Source organism: Aspergillus luchuensis, chromosome 1, assembly GCF_016861625.1.
Source record: "Aspergillus luchuensis IFO 4308 DNA, chromosome 1, nearly complete sequence".
NCBI lineage: Eukaryota > Fungi > Ascomycota > Eurotiomycetes > Eurotiales > Aspergillaceae > Aspergillus > Aspergillus luchuensis.
In genome coordinates, this window is record NC_054849.1 from 1803826 (window position 1) to 1818418 (window position 14593).

At 49.6% G+C, this 14593-nt stretch overlaps 5 protein-coding genes across 5 annotated transcripts; 3 read left to right on the forward strand and 2 right to left on the reverse strand.

Annotated features, from left to right (window-relative positions):
• Positions 1-1311: 1311 nt before the first annotated feature.
• On the reverse strand, positions 1312-2817 carry AKAW2_10624A (Zn(II)2Cys6 transcription factor domain-containing protein; the record flags this gene model as incomplete). Its single annotated transcript, XM_041689257.1, has 2 exons — positions 1312-2412; positions 2470-2817. The coding sequence occupies 2 exons, from the start codon at positions 2815-2817 to the stop codon at positions 1312-1314; spliced, it is 1449 nt and encodes a 482-aa protein (XP_041537344.1).
• A 317-nt stretch (positions 2818-3134) lies between these two features.
• AKAW2_10625S (RTA1 domain-containing protein) lies at positions 3135-4033 on the forward strand (the record flags this gene model as incomplete). Its single annotated transcript, XM_041689268.1, has 2 exons — positions 3135-3306; positions 3375-4033. 2 exons carry the CDS (start codon positions 3135-3137, stop codon positions 4031-4033), a joined length of 831 nt encoding a protein of 276 aa, XP_041537345.1.
• Positions 4034-5508: 1475 nt separating this feature from the next.
• Positions 5509-6983, reverse strand: KES1 (OSBP family protein; the record flags this gene model as incomplete). Its single annotated transcript, XM_041689279.1, has 4 exons — positions 5509-6303; positions 6365-6419; positions 6473-6798; positions 6912-6983. The coding sequence occupies 4 exons, from the start codon at positions 6981-6983 to the stop codon at positions 5509-5511; spliced, it is 1248 nt and encodes a 415-aa protein (XP_041537346.1).
• Positions 6984-9276: 2293 nt separating this feature from the next.
• On the forward strand, positions 9277-10948 carry AKAW2_10627S (putative MFS transporter; the record flags this gene model as incomplete). The annotated part of the gene is made up of 3 exons (XM_041689290.1): positions 9277-9690; positions 9749-9982; positions 10043-10948. The coding sequence occupies 3 exons, from the start codon at positions 9277-9279 to the stop codon at positions 10946-10948; spliced, it is 1554 nt and encodes a 517-aa protein (XP_041537347.1).
• Positions 10949-11664: 716 nt separating this feature from the next.
• AKAW2_10628S (putative beta-N-acetylglucosaminidase) lies at positions 11665-14496 on the forward strand (the record flags this gene model as incomplete). The annotated part of the gene is made up of 4 exons (XM_041689301.1): positions 11665-11700; positions 11767-11889; positions 11978-14029; positions 14128-14496. The coding sequence occupies 4 exons, from the start codon at positions 11665-11667 to the stop codon at positions 14494-14496; spliced, it is 2580 nt and encodes an 859-aa protein (XP_041537348.1).
• Positions 14497-14593: the final 97 nt, after the last annotated feature.

The following is a 14593-nucleotide window of genomic DNA, read 5'->3' on the forward strand; positions in this document are numbered from 1 at the left end:
CAGTAAGAGGTAGAGGCAGGTTCCATGTCCACATATCCTAGGCCACTTCCCGATGGGTATTCAATACATTCACACTGATACATATAGAGCCGCTAGACGATGCTGCTGCTAGCTACAAACAACATGATGGTCTACACCCTTTTACCTGAGTGTATACTCCTACTAGATTGTCGACCTATGTGTAATAATTCCGCATAGGCGCCCTCGTCCTGCATATTCAACGGATCGGAACCTTCCACAGCACATCACCGCTAGCATTAGCACATAATTATAGAAGCTACTTTCCTTCTCGCGGCAGGGTGCGATCTAAGCATCCTGGCACAATGTGCTACGATACTACTTCAAGATGGCCATGGGTGTCAGTTAGTAGTTCTACGTTTCCTCGCTGAGTGTTTGAGGAGTTCAGTTGGCCCAGGGAGGTGCCGAATGACCTCTCTAGGATATATACATCAATCCAGAACGTCAAACCAAGACACGCGCGCCCTCGTAACAAAAAACCGAAACAGAATACAAGCAGTTAACTACTAATAAGTCTGCTCTCAACGGAGGAGGGAACCCATAATAGATCAAGTTCCATAAGTACTATCCGATAACACGCCATTGTAGACAATTCATCCACTCATCCTACCTATATTTACCACTTCCCAGCGGCGGCACACAGCGGTATCAAGGTGATAATAAAGCCTTATTAATCAAACTAAGCAGCAACTTTCAAACAAATCAAGGTGCTGTAGTGTAGTGGTCATCATGAAACGTTGTGGTTTTCCCGCAGCGCCGTTTCGACCTGGGTTCGATTCCCAGCAGCGCCAAAACTTGGCGTGGGTGCTTGATTTGACTTGACTTTTTTTGTTCTAACCATCTTCGGATGGGATCTTTTAATATTCCAAATTATTGTTATTATTTGTTTTCTTTTAAATTATTATTCGTTTCGGGAAATGACAACCGAATAAATAGTAAAATTACATGACTCTGGTAAACATCCTGCTTCCCTCGTTCGTAGAATGTCTGCTGGCGAGAGAAGTCTGTTGTTCATTGTCAACTGGGGTTGTGCAAGGGAAATATCTAGGAAGCATAGAATTGATATCTCGGGATTTCTCTCCCAAGGTGCTCGAGGTCGCCAGATACATGTAGAAATGAGGCAGAAATAATTTACAGTCCTAAAGGGAAAGAACATCACGTCTTCAAGCCATAAGGGTAGAGTGGATGGTATGACGATCGCTTTTATAAAAAGCCTTCAAAACTTCTTGAGGCCCCGCGAAGGCTCCCCAATGAATAGATTATTGTATGGTTAATTCCCCAGTCATAGGGGAATTACGACATCCCACCTAACCGACCAGGTTCACTCAAACTCCGGTTCGGCCACTCCAACCACTCAGCCCAGCTCGGGCCTAGATGCCTGCTGATGGACTCGATAAGAAAGCGGCCACCATCGCCAAACAGCCACAGATGCCGATGCCAGTGTAGAATAACGGCGTAATGAGCTAAAATTACCAGAGCTTCGGGCCGCTGCATTGCCAAGTATTCGGCATATTCAGGGCTGACTATGACAGGCCAGCCCGTAACACCGACGACATTTTTCAGCGAGGCCTTGAGAGCTGCATTCATAGACATCTGCAGCGCCTGTATCGCACCCCGATAGGTGGAAGTGATGGAGTCGCCCAGCTTAGCCCCTTCAACGAGCCTCAAGAGTCCTGCGCACTCGGGTCCAAGTTTTGTGTCCCACTCGAACAAAATTGCTCCGTCTTGAAGCGGTTTCTTGAGGATTGACTCTCGTAGTGATTGCCATGAAGTTGAAGAAATCACGACGCGAATACCAATTTGGAGTTTGAGACAACGCACGAATCGCTCTATAAATGTATCGAAACTCGTCTCTTCGCGGTGGACCAAGACGTCACACAGAGTGTGCATGCCGAGAATGCAGGAGAAAAGAAATAGTGGGACAGTGCTCTCCTGGTTCACCTCGAGTCTCCTTTGATTGTAAATTTCCAATGCATGCGTTTGTAGATGGGCTGCATGGCGCCGATACCATTCTCCGTTTTCTGGACGCACTATACTCAAGTGTAAAGCACTCGTTGCAAGCATTTGATTGATGAGATAGGGCGTTGAGACGACCATTCGCATCACTTCCGGAGCACCAAGCCAAACGGTCTCCCCATCGCTGAGACTGTCGATGGTGTTGTTCACCAAGTTGAAGAACAGCTCAGCGTGAAGCATATTGACGGGGGGACTGTCAGAAAGAGAAGATGGATGTGCAGGCGACCGCAAGGATGTTTCACTCGTCACCAGGCCAGCAGGTGACGGGGTTGATGACTTGCTTGACCGCGAATGGGCCGCCCGTATGAACGGATCCGCGTATTCGCAGGAACGTTCCGAAGACCGACAGTTGGAGCATATCGGTTGTTTCTCGTCGCACTGCACATTGTCAGAGGTTGATGCTACAAGTGTGCCTGACACTTCCATCAAACTTACTTTTATGTGGCGCCGCTTACATTCTAAGCAGCCATTGCGCGACTTCTTATGTGGCCTACGCGGCATCCTTACGGAATCTTGGTCGATCACTGAGAGCGCATCTTCCGGTGCACATGCGCCTAATGTGGCGATGGTGGTGAGTAGTATTGTTCTTGCCTGGCGTGCCTCGTGGTCAAGGATCTCCGCCCATGGCTCCAAATTTGGCGATAAGCTTAAAGTGTGCCCAGCCAACAGCCACAACGGGGCCGTAAAAGATTTAGGGTTGCTATTTTCAGAGTTTGGGATGCAGCAGAGATTGGGACGTGTGAAAGAGGCAAAAGCAATCAGAGCCAGACTTGGGGGGTTCATGAAGAATCCGCGTATGCACAGACCACTTTGCCCGCACTAAACTATATCGGGTAGTATCGCCAGGCACGGATCGAGTCCGACACCTTCGAGAAAGGCTGAGTTCTATACGCGTATTCAGATTCTGCGAGGCTATCAAGAAAAGATTGTCCTTTTTTCTGCGGTCCAGCCACGTGCAAAATGGCGTCTAAGAGACATATAAGACCAAGATGGGGGCAGCATTCGAGTCGAATTTTGCAACAATCTCACCTCCATAGCTGGATCACTCGATAGAAGTCCTCGAGTGAAGAGAACAAAATAACATATTACATCCGTCCATTATGGCCAAGCTGGAACCCTATGTGCCGGGCTACTACCTGTGGAGCTACATGCCCTCCATTGCGGCAGCGGCTATCTTTCTCGTCCTCTTTCTGGGGGCCACCGGAATCCACTTCTTCAAGCTATTCCGATCCCGAGCATGGTTCAACATCCCCTTAGCCATTGGCGGCATCTGTATGTGTTCCTTGATACAATGTATATACCCCACAAAAGAAAGACTTATCAACTAATACAGAGCACAGTTGAGTTCATCGGATTCATCGCAAGAATAATCTCGCACTTCCATACAGCGGAGCTTGGGCCTTACTCTATGCAGAGCGTGCTCATCCTCCTCGCTCCAGTTCTCTTCGCCGCATCTGTATACATGACGCTAGGTCGGGTCATTCGGAGCGTCGACGCAGAGCAATACTCTATAATTTCTCTTCGCTGGTTGACGAGGGTCTTTGTGACGAGCGATGTTCTTGCCTTCCTCATTCAAGGCAGCGGAGCGGGCTTGCAAGCGGTGAAGTCAATGCAGACCCTATCCAAAATTATTGTTATCATTGGCCTTATCTTCCAAGTGGGAATGTTCGTTTTCTTCATCATTGTCTCGGTTGTATTCCACAAGCGTATGCAAAGGCGTCCGATATCCGGAGCACAGTCACCGTGGAAGTATCACATGCATACGCTCTTCGCGATCAGTGGTCTCATCCTGGTTCGGTCAATCTATCGTGTTGTTGAGTATGTGATGGGGTATGACGGATACCTCCTGACGCATGAGTGGCCACTCTATGTGTTCGACTGTGTGTTGATGTGGCTCGTTATGGTAATTTGGGCTGCGAGGTATCCTAGCGATATCCAGTCAGGGAAGCCTGAGATGGAGCTCCTTGCGACACGGAGCGATGATGATACAACTGTGTGAGATTTAGTAGACTTTTCTTTGTACATAGAATGTTAAGCAACTTCAAATTTAGCTTTATTGTTGGATATAAGCCAGTCATGCATTGTACGTTGTAGATCGTAACAAAAATGCTCGAAATGATCGTGCGCACCTGCGTCATCTTTATCAGAGGTACTGAACTACCAACAAAACCTGCAAATGTCCAGAGCTAAAGACGCACGAGGGGCATGAATAGAAGAAACTTCTTGACGAGCACCGACAGGTTGCTAGTGGATCCAATATGTAAAAACCTATCATGCACAGAAAAGGAAAAAGCAGACGAAGCCAACAGATGACTGCACCGGCTACGGATGACCAACCCATAAGCCAGAAAAGAGAGGACATTTTCCGACCCCACAGAGCCATCGTGATCCCGTCTGAAGGTTCTCGACCCCTGCATTGACCGAAGAGTATTTGGAAGCAGCAATTACTGTATATAGAACAGTCTACATCTCCCCCAAAAGAGCCCCATAGATCCTCAACTTGGTACTAGCAAAGCACATCCACTGATTTCCATTCAGCTCTTCTTTGCTAACTGCTTACTGGAAATAGTCTAATGGACGGAAGTTACGATCTGCATTCCTGACATCCAGTCTTAACCAGTTGGTAGTGACTATCAGACGTCCAAGACCGCTTAGTTGAATAGAATTTTTCCAAATATTGGGTGCCTCGGGGTTTATCCTATTTTTACTATCTAACACGGCAGAGTAATAACCATTGGATTCTGTGTATGTCTGACTGACTAACTGACAACATCGAGTGACTTTCTGGTATCAACGATCGCCATGACGGGCCCTGTGCAGAATTGACATCGACTGACATCTCTCAAAATGTGGTAGCTTTCAAGGGATCAAGATCCAAATAACAACAAGGTTGGATGCATGGCCTGTGCAGGAACCCAGGTTCTTCTGTTCTCAGTAGTGCTGACGACGATGACGATGGATCAGGACCCGCTGGCCAGGGCCAGGGGCGTCCATCGCATCCCAAATGTTGGGTTTCTCTGATAGAGGTAATTTCAATAAGGTTTGATGGTCAGACAATGACTGATTCATGAAGCGAGTGGCGTAACGGACCGAAGGCTGATCCGAGGTAGACAGCCCGAGACTATTGAATCTAGTATTGCCCCGTTGGAGGAGATCAAAACGGGGAGAAACCCTAGTCAGGGTTAATGCGGGCTCAAATTACCAAGGGTTATTAAACAAATTCTCATTACTCCGTTGCGCGAACTGCATCTTTCCAATGTTGCTGGGATTCGCTGATTATCCAGCCGTCGTTACTGTTCTATATACAGGTGCCGAAACATCTCCACCAAAGCCAAATAATAGATCCTGTTATGAAAGCAAACGTACTCTATAGTGGCACTTGTTCATGCCATGTTCGCCAGATCACTCGCCCACCCGGACTATAAAAGAGGTTGATTAAACGCAACGTGTATATCTGCCGACCGTCGACTCATTTCATGCAGTAATTCCCAGACCCTCGCCGCCAGTCTTGTGGTAAGGGGGCTTGGCGTCCGCAGCGCTGGTAGGGTCGAACCGCCAGACACCGCCGGTCTTGTCGCTCTCCAAGGACGTAACGCCGATCATTCTCGCAAGTCGCCAGAATTCCTCATCGTCGGTGTCGTTGACACGCTTGAAGAAGCGTCGGTCCCACTCGCGGCCTTCCGACTTCTCGACCTTGCGAAGCTCGCGCTGGGCGTTCTCGATCTTCGACTTGGCCACGGACACGGCATCCATATCGCCCCGCTCGATGCCTGCCGCAACGTCGCGCCATGCCCGCCGGCTCTCATAGAGGTCTTGCTGGTCGACGGGCGCCAGAGTCAACGGGGTGGTCTTCGTGTCCTTGACGGAGAATCTATCCACCTCATGCTTGCGGGAGTCTTTGATGACAAAGGAATCCGACCATTGTCCGTCAACAGTGTACAGAGGCTTCTTCTCGCCCTCGTTTTCCTTGAAAAGGATGGCGCTGAAGGTGTTCTTCTTGCCACTCAGCCAGCCCTTGCCAGAGTAGTCAATCTTCGCCACGTAGCCAGTGCTGCTGGCAATGCGAGTGGACTTCTCCAATTCGACAAACGGCGTTCCGTAGATAAGGGATTCAATGTGCAAGTGCGGGAGGGTGATCAGGTACCGCTCCTGCTGAGAAGGATCGTTCTTATCCGCACCCGGAGGAGTGAGGGTCAACAGGGCATGTCCGATCTGTTTGATTTGAATGGTGCTGGAGAAGGATGCCTTCTGGGCATTGTATCCTTGGAGCTACATTGTGAAATTCATAATCAGAGCCACGTCGTACATCGAATCTTGGATAGCTACATACCTCGACGCCGTGCTTCTCGTTTCGGATAGCATAAGCAGTAGCAGGGGGATGGTGGCTGAAGCGGTCAATACGATCCAGATGCAGAGTGGGTACAATAGTACCACCTACCTGACTTGCTCACTGATCAAGGTGGTCTCGCCCACATCCGCATCGGCATCCCATTTGCCAAGGAACAACTCTCCCAGGAAAGGGTTCAAGGGCTTCTTTTCGCTACCGAGCTTCTCACTGCGACTGCAGTATTGCTGGTGAAGAGTGCTGAGGAACCACTTCAAGACGGCCAGAGCTCTCTTCTCTGGATCCGCTTCTTTTGCGGCAGCCACAAAAAGGCCTGGGTGTTCGGCCCAGTAGGCAGAATATTCGGTCAAGGAGGTGGACGAGAGAATAAAGGGCGGGGCGGTCAGGGAAGAAAGATCTCCGTTGAAGGAGGCGATAGACTGAAGGAAGGAACCAGATCGGTTAGCCAAGCTCCGTAAAGCAATACGAGATAAGACAGTCTAGGATGTGGGACCAATTGCCTAGAAGAAAATCGGTCATTCAAACTTCATACCTTAAGGAAACTTGTCCAGGAACCTTTGCTGTGGGCGGGAACGCCGGACGCTGAATCCTTGCTGGAACTCATTTTGCAGATGTAAAGACAATATCTCGACTACTGATTTGGGTACAAAACCGCAGGACTGGCTAAGAATAAGCCCTGGGAGGACGGTAGAGAAAGAATGAAGCGGGGAAGAGAGAAGGAAGAGGGGAGAGGCACAGGAGGGAGACAGATGAATATGTCATGGGGAGGGGAGAGTGGAAGAGGAAAGCGGCCGGAGGGCGATCGGGTCACCCACCAAACCGAATTCAAGCCACCCGCGCAGGGGGTCAGCTCTTTCGACGTCATGGGTGGCTGAGCTAAGCTCTGCGGATGTTCTTGTCCTGCTTGCTTTCCCATGGATAGGGATGACTTCCAAAGTCAAGGGATGAAAAAACACAATGGACTGAGTTTCTGGATGCCAGCCTCTTTTTTATCACCGTATTCTTTGGGTGGCTTTTCATGTTCTCGACTCGCGTGCCACTTGCGTCTTAGCTTCGTGGCGGAGATTATATTAAGCCAGCCACTCCGTTAATCCTGGTGTGCCTACTACGCAGTGGAGAATAACTGAATATAAGATGTAATAACGGGCGGGCAAAGAAAAAGAAAATAAGGGAAGAGGAGGGGGCAAAAAGCAATTATAACAAGATGTGCAAAAATAGACCGCAAAAGAAATCCGTGATTGTTGTTACAACAATCCTCTACTCTCTACCATTACCCCTGATCTCGTGATAGCTTATCAGTTGACTTGGCGACCGAACTGTGGCTGGAAGTTCCCCAACAGCAAAAATTACACTGTACTGATCACTAGATCTTACACTGGCATATCATATTTATCGCTGGGCTTGTATAGTTGAATTTTAGATACGAATTTCTGCCTTTACTCTGCCATACCGGGCGCCGTATGTTGTCTATCTGTCGCTCAGCTTGATTGCAACTCCATCGATTATCATGCTCAGCATGACCATTGGGTCAAGGTTGCCTGAGTGGATCGGGACTGACTGCAAGCTTCTAACACAGTGGTCCTAAGGATAGCCTCCACCACAGACCGGATGAGTGGAAGTGAAAGGCTTTCCCGGGGTTGAAGCTTGACGAAAGCGGAAGGTTGACCTCCTCATTGTTGAAACCTTGGGATGTTACTGTGGAGGGTCCGCCTTCTCGGTCAACCACCTTCATACGGAATGAGACCGGGTTTCGAAGGCCTCGATTTCTGTCACCTGTATAGATGGACACACACGCACATCCTCATATCGATGTATCTTGTGCCTTTCCCCTTGAGGCCTTCGATCAGGTCAACACATTCGAAGTCATCGATCGTTAGCAGCTGATCAAGTAGCCCTACAACCAAGAGACTGTCAATGATTGCCAAGTAGTACGAAACCAAGTTATATTGAAGTGGGCGCGATCGACCAGGCAGGAAGCACGAACTTGTCTCTCAGCTCTCCTGAGTCGTGTGAAGTCCCCAGTCTCCACTGTGGCCCTAGTACCTGGGCCGATTACTGGGTGTTCGACACGAGAGCTGCCGTACCCCGGACGCTTTTGAGTTTTCGCAAGATTACTGAAATAACTTCTGCCATCTGGAAAACTCTGTGCAACAAATTATGGACTCGGTCATTTTTAACATGCTTCCTGAACTCGGCTGCTGATTCAAAATGGCTTACACGCCGTTGGTTGTGCAGGAAATCGTTCCTGGCGCCCCTGTGCAGATCGAGTTCTTATCTCCGCGGCAAGCTAAGGTTCCCGGCTTTTGCCCCAAGCTTATAACTAGTTTCTCAAGCGTGCTCGGCATCAGAACGGCTATGAGCATCAATGGTCTAGCGGCTACCAAACTTTGATCTGAGCTAAACTTGTATGTGGATATTGCAGAAGGCTCTGCTCTTACTTCTCTGGGCGATTAAGTGTTTTTAGGGGCTGTTAGTCTGACAGTTTCGCCCTCTCACCGACGATAGTTGCGCTGAAAAATGGAGCCGTGATACTCCACGTGTAGTCGAGACTCTCTGCCTTTTGCTGGCCAGGTTTCTTAAATCTGCTGGTGGCTCCATGGTACTAAGGCACTTTTTTTTTGGATGCTTAAGCACTCATTGCTGTACAGTATCTGGGTGTCTGGGTGCTATGGAGCCCCGTCCTCTCATTGGATTTTGATCCATCACAAGTTCATCTAGATACACTCTTTCTTCATCATCAATCGACCTTTTCCTTGCATAATGTACTTCATGACTGTATACATTCGCTCTGAAAACCAAGCAGAATCATCTCAACAATAACGGAAGCCTTTTCTCTGTGCCTGGTGTGACACAAGTCATTCAAAAGTGACTCTGAACAGCGTCGACGACCAAGCAACATGTTCGACCAAAAGTTCTTGAATTCGTCCTCGACCCTCGTCGTCCCTAATGGACGTCAGAGCTCCAGACACGAGCATCGACCGCCTCTCAACTCAACCATTACACTCATTCAAGCCACCACTCACGACTCAGACCGTACTTTGCCTCATGAAAGCATTCCCGAAGAAGTCCATGACGATCAGTACAACCGGTTCTCACCTACTCGAAAAATCACTGTCGTTATCATCCTTTCATATTCTGCTATCCTTGGACCCATATCCTCCACTGCCATCTTAGCCTCTGTCCCCGAGATCGCCAGAACATTTGAAACAGACGCAGATATTATCACTGCCAGCAACGCTCTTTACCTAGCTTCCATGGGGATCGCTGCCCTCCTCTGGGGTCCTTTGAGTCAAATCTCGGGCCGCCGTCCGGTGAGTAACATCCGTGCATTCATACTGTTCCTCTAAACCCTAATAGCTGCTCTCTCAGATCCTCATCGCTAGTTCGATACTATTCTTTCTTTTTACTGTGGCCACAGCGCTATCCCCCAATCTAGAAGCCTACTTTATCTTCCGCATATGTGCCGCGTTTCAGGGAACTGCATTTCTTGTGCTTGGCAGTGCCACCGTGGGCGATATCTATGAGCCAATGTCTCGTGCCTTACCACTGGGATGGGTATTGTCAGGTAGTGTGACCGGGCCTGCCCTTGGTCCCTTTCTAGGTGTATGCCTCATCCACAACGTATGATTCACCTATCTGTGCTCAGCTGACACCTTCTAATAGGGAGTCGTGGCTACCTTCCGCCCATGGAGGTGCATTTTCTGGCTGCTTGCTGCATTAAACGGCTTCGCAGCAGTCCTCATCTTGATATTCTTTCCGGAGACCATCAGTCACAAATTAAACACCCATTTCAAAGGGAAGAGTCTGCCTCAGCAAACCAAGCAACTATGGAGTCACATCTCCCCCCTTCGCATTGCGCGCTTGGTCTTTTCTTACCCGAACATTTTCCTCACTAGCCTTACGGCCGGCGCCTTAGTGTGGAATCAATACGCCCTTCTCACCCCAATTCGCTACGTCCTCAACCCTCGCTTCCACCTTGAAAGCCCCATTGAAGCCGGCCTCTTCTACCTCGGCCCCGGTGGTGGCTACATATTTGGCACCTTCTTTGGTGGCCGTTGGGCCGATCTTGTGGCTCGGAAATACATCCGTATCCGCAACGGACGACGCATACCAGAAGACCGTCTCCGCTCTTGCGTCTCCTTCATTCTATTTGCTATTCCGGCATGCATCCTTGTTTATGGTTGGACGGTTGACAAAGAAGTCGGGGGAATACCAGTCCCCGTTGTCGCTATGTTTATTCAAGGGGTGGCCACGATGTTCTGCTTCCCCAGTCTGAATACTTACGGACTGGATGTTATGCAGGAGAGTGGTAGAAGTGAGGAGGTTGTCGCGGCGAACTTCGTTTGCCGGTATATGTTTGCTGCCCTCGGGTCGGGTGTTGTTCTGCCTGCTCTTGAGGCAATGGGCGTGGGGTGGTTCAGTACCATCTCGGCACTGTTGCTGGTAGCTGTAGGTGGTGGCTTATATCTGACCGCGGAGTATGGTCCTCGATGGAGGGAAGCGGTTGATGCAAAGCTTCAATTTAAGAAGGAAGAAAAGTGGAAAAGGAAGAGCGCCTCGCATGTTTAAATCTTCGGCAACCCATCTGGGTCGCCACGTCATAAGCATAATACCCAACTGCATTGATGATTGATCTCGGCCGTGTCGCGACCGATATGACAGTTTTTGGTGGCTTTTTATCATTCTAATGTAAATATCACAGATTTTAGCATATTGAATTAATGACTAGGCTACCTCTTATAACATGTTTTTGACGGCTAGGGTTTTTACTGACTTGTCTTCTCTTTCCTGATCTCACTACTGACTTTAGATAAGTACTGCTCGACAAGTCTCCGTAATAGTTACAAGAGGATCATTGTTCAACAGTGGTTGATGAATCCCAAAAGGAGACTTAGTCATGAATGCTAAGGGGACGGCTTGCGGGGGTACGGAAATAGATCGCGAGGCTGCACACCCGCACGCTGAATAAACTCAATCTGCTGTTACTCCGCCGGCACTGATTGTCTCGCGCCCCTCTTTTCCCAACTATTATTCTCTCATTTCAACACCAACCCCTATGTTCTATCTGGCTCCAATTGTCGTGCTTCTTGTTGTTGTATCGCGGCCTCTCATTCCATTCTAGCTTGATGGTCCAGCTTGTTTGCCGAGATCTAAAATTAGTCGACTCCACTGGTTCTTATCGATAAACCAAACGCGTGTACCCCATCGGCTCTGCCCCTCCCACGGCACCACAGCTTCGTAACAGTTCATCTCGATTTTCCATTACACTAAGGAGTATTCTCACAATGCCTTTAACTGGCCTGCAGAAGCAAATTGGTCAGGTATGATATCACTCGGCCTTGTGTTGCCCATCAAGAAACATCCGACTGAACTATGGCGGAGTTTAGCTCTTTGCGGTCGGTTTCCATGGCCTTACTCCGAGCCCAGAAATAAAGACTCTGATCCACGAATTTGGTATTGGAGCGATCGTACTTTTCAAACGAAATGTTAGCGATGCAGCTCAACTCCAGGTGGGTGACCCCCTCTGTGACAATTCATGGCTATCCGCAGTCCGCCTGCGTCCAGATCCAGTGACTGATATCATATTTCCAAACATAGGCTTTGACGCATGCTCTCCAAGAAGAAGCACGGTCAGCAGGACACGAGCACCCCTTGCTCATAGGAATTGATCAGGAGAATGGCCTCGTCACCAGGGTATCGCCTCCAGTTGCTCCACAACTGCCGGGCCCTATGGCTCTAGGCGCCACCAATTCCCCCGAGCTCGCATACCAGGTCGGAGCTGCAACTGGTGAGGTACTGAGCGCCGCGGGGATTAACATGAACTACGCGCCCGTCTGTGACATCAATTCCGAGCCGCTCAACCCTGTGATCGGGGTTCGTAGCTTTGGAGATAAGCCCGAGTTTGTGGCCCGATTCGCCAGTGCCAGCGCCCAAGGTCTTCGGGAGCACAAGGTCGTACCTACTGTAAAGCACTTCCCGGGACACGGCGATACCGCAGTTGATTCACACTATGGACTACCTGTCATTCCAAAGACACGAGAACAACTGGAAAGTTGCGAGTTAGTTCCTTTCCGTCAAGCAGCTAATGAAGGTATCGAGGCAATCATGACAGCCCATATCTCCCTACCTGGCATAGGAGATGGCAAATTGCCTGCCACCTTGTCGCCAGATGTGATGAGGATTCTCCGCGAAGATATGGGGTACGGCGGTATGGTTATCACGGACTGTCTCGAGATGGATGGAATTCGTGCTACGTACGGAACAGAGCAAGGCGCTGTCCTTGCTCTGGCTGCTGGCTGCGACAGTATCATGATATGCCATACATATTCTGTCCAAGTTGCTTCCATTCTTCAGGTCTGCCAGGCTGCTGAGTCCGGAAAGATTCCTTCCGCGCGGTTGAATGAGGCTATCCGTCGTGTTAAGGAGCTGAAAAGCAGCTTCCTAAGTTGGGAGACGGCGTTGCGCCCTCTGGAATCGAGGGAAAACTGGCCTGCTCTGGGAACAGACGCAGTGAAACATTCTGCGCTGGCGAAGCAAGCCTATGCCCAGTCTGTGACGCTTGTTCGAGATACCTCACAGATTCTCCCTGTGTCCAGGTCTGCTAACGTCGTATTCCTCTTTCCCGGGGACCAGACCCCAGCTGGAGGTGCAGTGGACGGAGAAGGGCTGGGAAGGAAGGGCTCTTACAACGCCTCTGTTTATCTCAATATACTGAAGCAACACAACCCAACCGTGGTTGAGATCCGATATGGGGCAGCGGGCTTATCGACTGAGCTGATGAGTGCCATCGAAGCTGCCGATGTCGTTATCTTCACTTCTATCAATGCGCGGGAATCACCGTTTCAGCGGACACTAGGCTTGGAGCTGCCTAGCCGGGCCCGTAAATTGATCAGCATCGCCGCCTGTAACCCCTACGACTTCCTGGAAGATGCGTCCGTTGGAACATATATCGCTACCTATGAGCCAACACCCGAAGCATTTGCCGCAGCTGCTGAGGTGATATTCGGGAAATCGGAACCAAAAGGCATCTTACCAGTTGAAAATCCTACCAGTCAACTGTCTATTGAGAAATCAGCATTGGATAACACAAAAGATATTCTGCAACTGACTGCTATCTGGAATGCTGCGTTGCCTACCTACCCACTTTCCGCTCAGAAGTTGCAACTACTCGTTAACCAGGAGCATGGGCATCATTTCGTTGCTCGCATTGGTGCTGATATTGTAGGATTTGCCTTGACATACACCAGCAATACATCTACAGGTGTTGCTGGCAACATTGCTGTGCTCGCAGTTGATCCCGCAAAACAAGGCCAGGGACTTGGAACAGCATTGATCTCAAAAATCACTGCGTGGTATCAAGCCAACATGAAACTCCCACGCCTCGAATTGAGCAGCTCGTTCCCGAGGTTCTTTCCTGGAGTACCCAACGATTTGCCGTCGTCAGTACAGGAGTTTTTCCAGAAGCGTGGCTTCTCATTATGGGATACGAACCCACGAAATGTGGACCTGTACCGTGATATCCGTGACTTCAAGGCCCCTGACGCCTATATTGCTCGGGCGGCAGATCAGGGATATACTTTTGGTCCTCTGCAGCCCGAGCATTATGAAGAATGCTTGGTTGGGCAGAGGAAGAATTTCTCTGCAAATGCGGTAAGCATAATCTCATCTTCTATAGATAACGTGTCTTGATACTTTCATCGTACACGTTTCCTCGTTGTCTCGTCCCCAACATAACTAACAGTTAGTAGGCCTGGGTGCGTCAATATGAGGAGCTCCACCCTAACAAGTATCCATTCAGTGTAATGGCAGCCTTCGACTCCCAGGGAAAGCAAGCCGCCTGGACGCTGATGCTTGGTCCTGACTCGCCGGCTCTACAGAGAAACTGGGCGCTTCCACCTGTGTGTGGGCCCAAAACCGGCCTCATCGGATGTGTAGGTGTCGATGCGGATCATAGGAAGAAGGGACTTGGGCTGGCACTACTCAGTCACGCGATGGAGGACATGAAGCGGAGAGGCGTGGAGGGAGTATTTGTGGATTGGGTGGTTTTGGAAGGGTTCTACGAGCAGCTCGGCTTCACAGTCTGGCGCGAGTATCGACGGGCCACCCTTCATATGTAGATTCACGACATTGTATTCATAGGAAGCTGTCACTAGGATGCATATAGCTACTATAATTGGACCAGACTCAGGCTGACAATCCCCGCATGTTGACTGG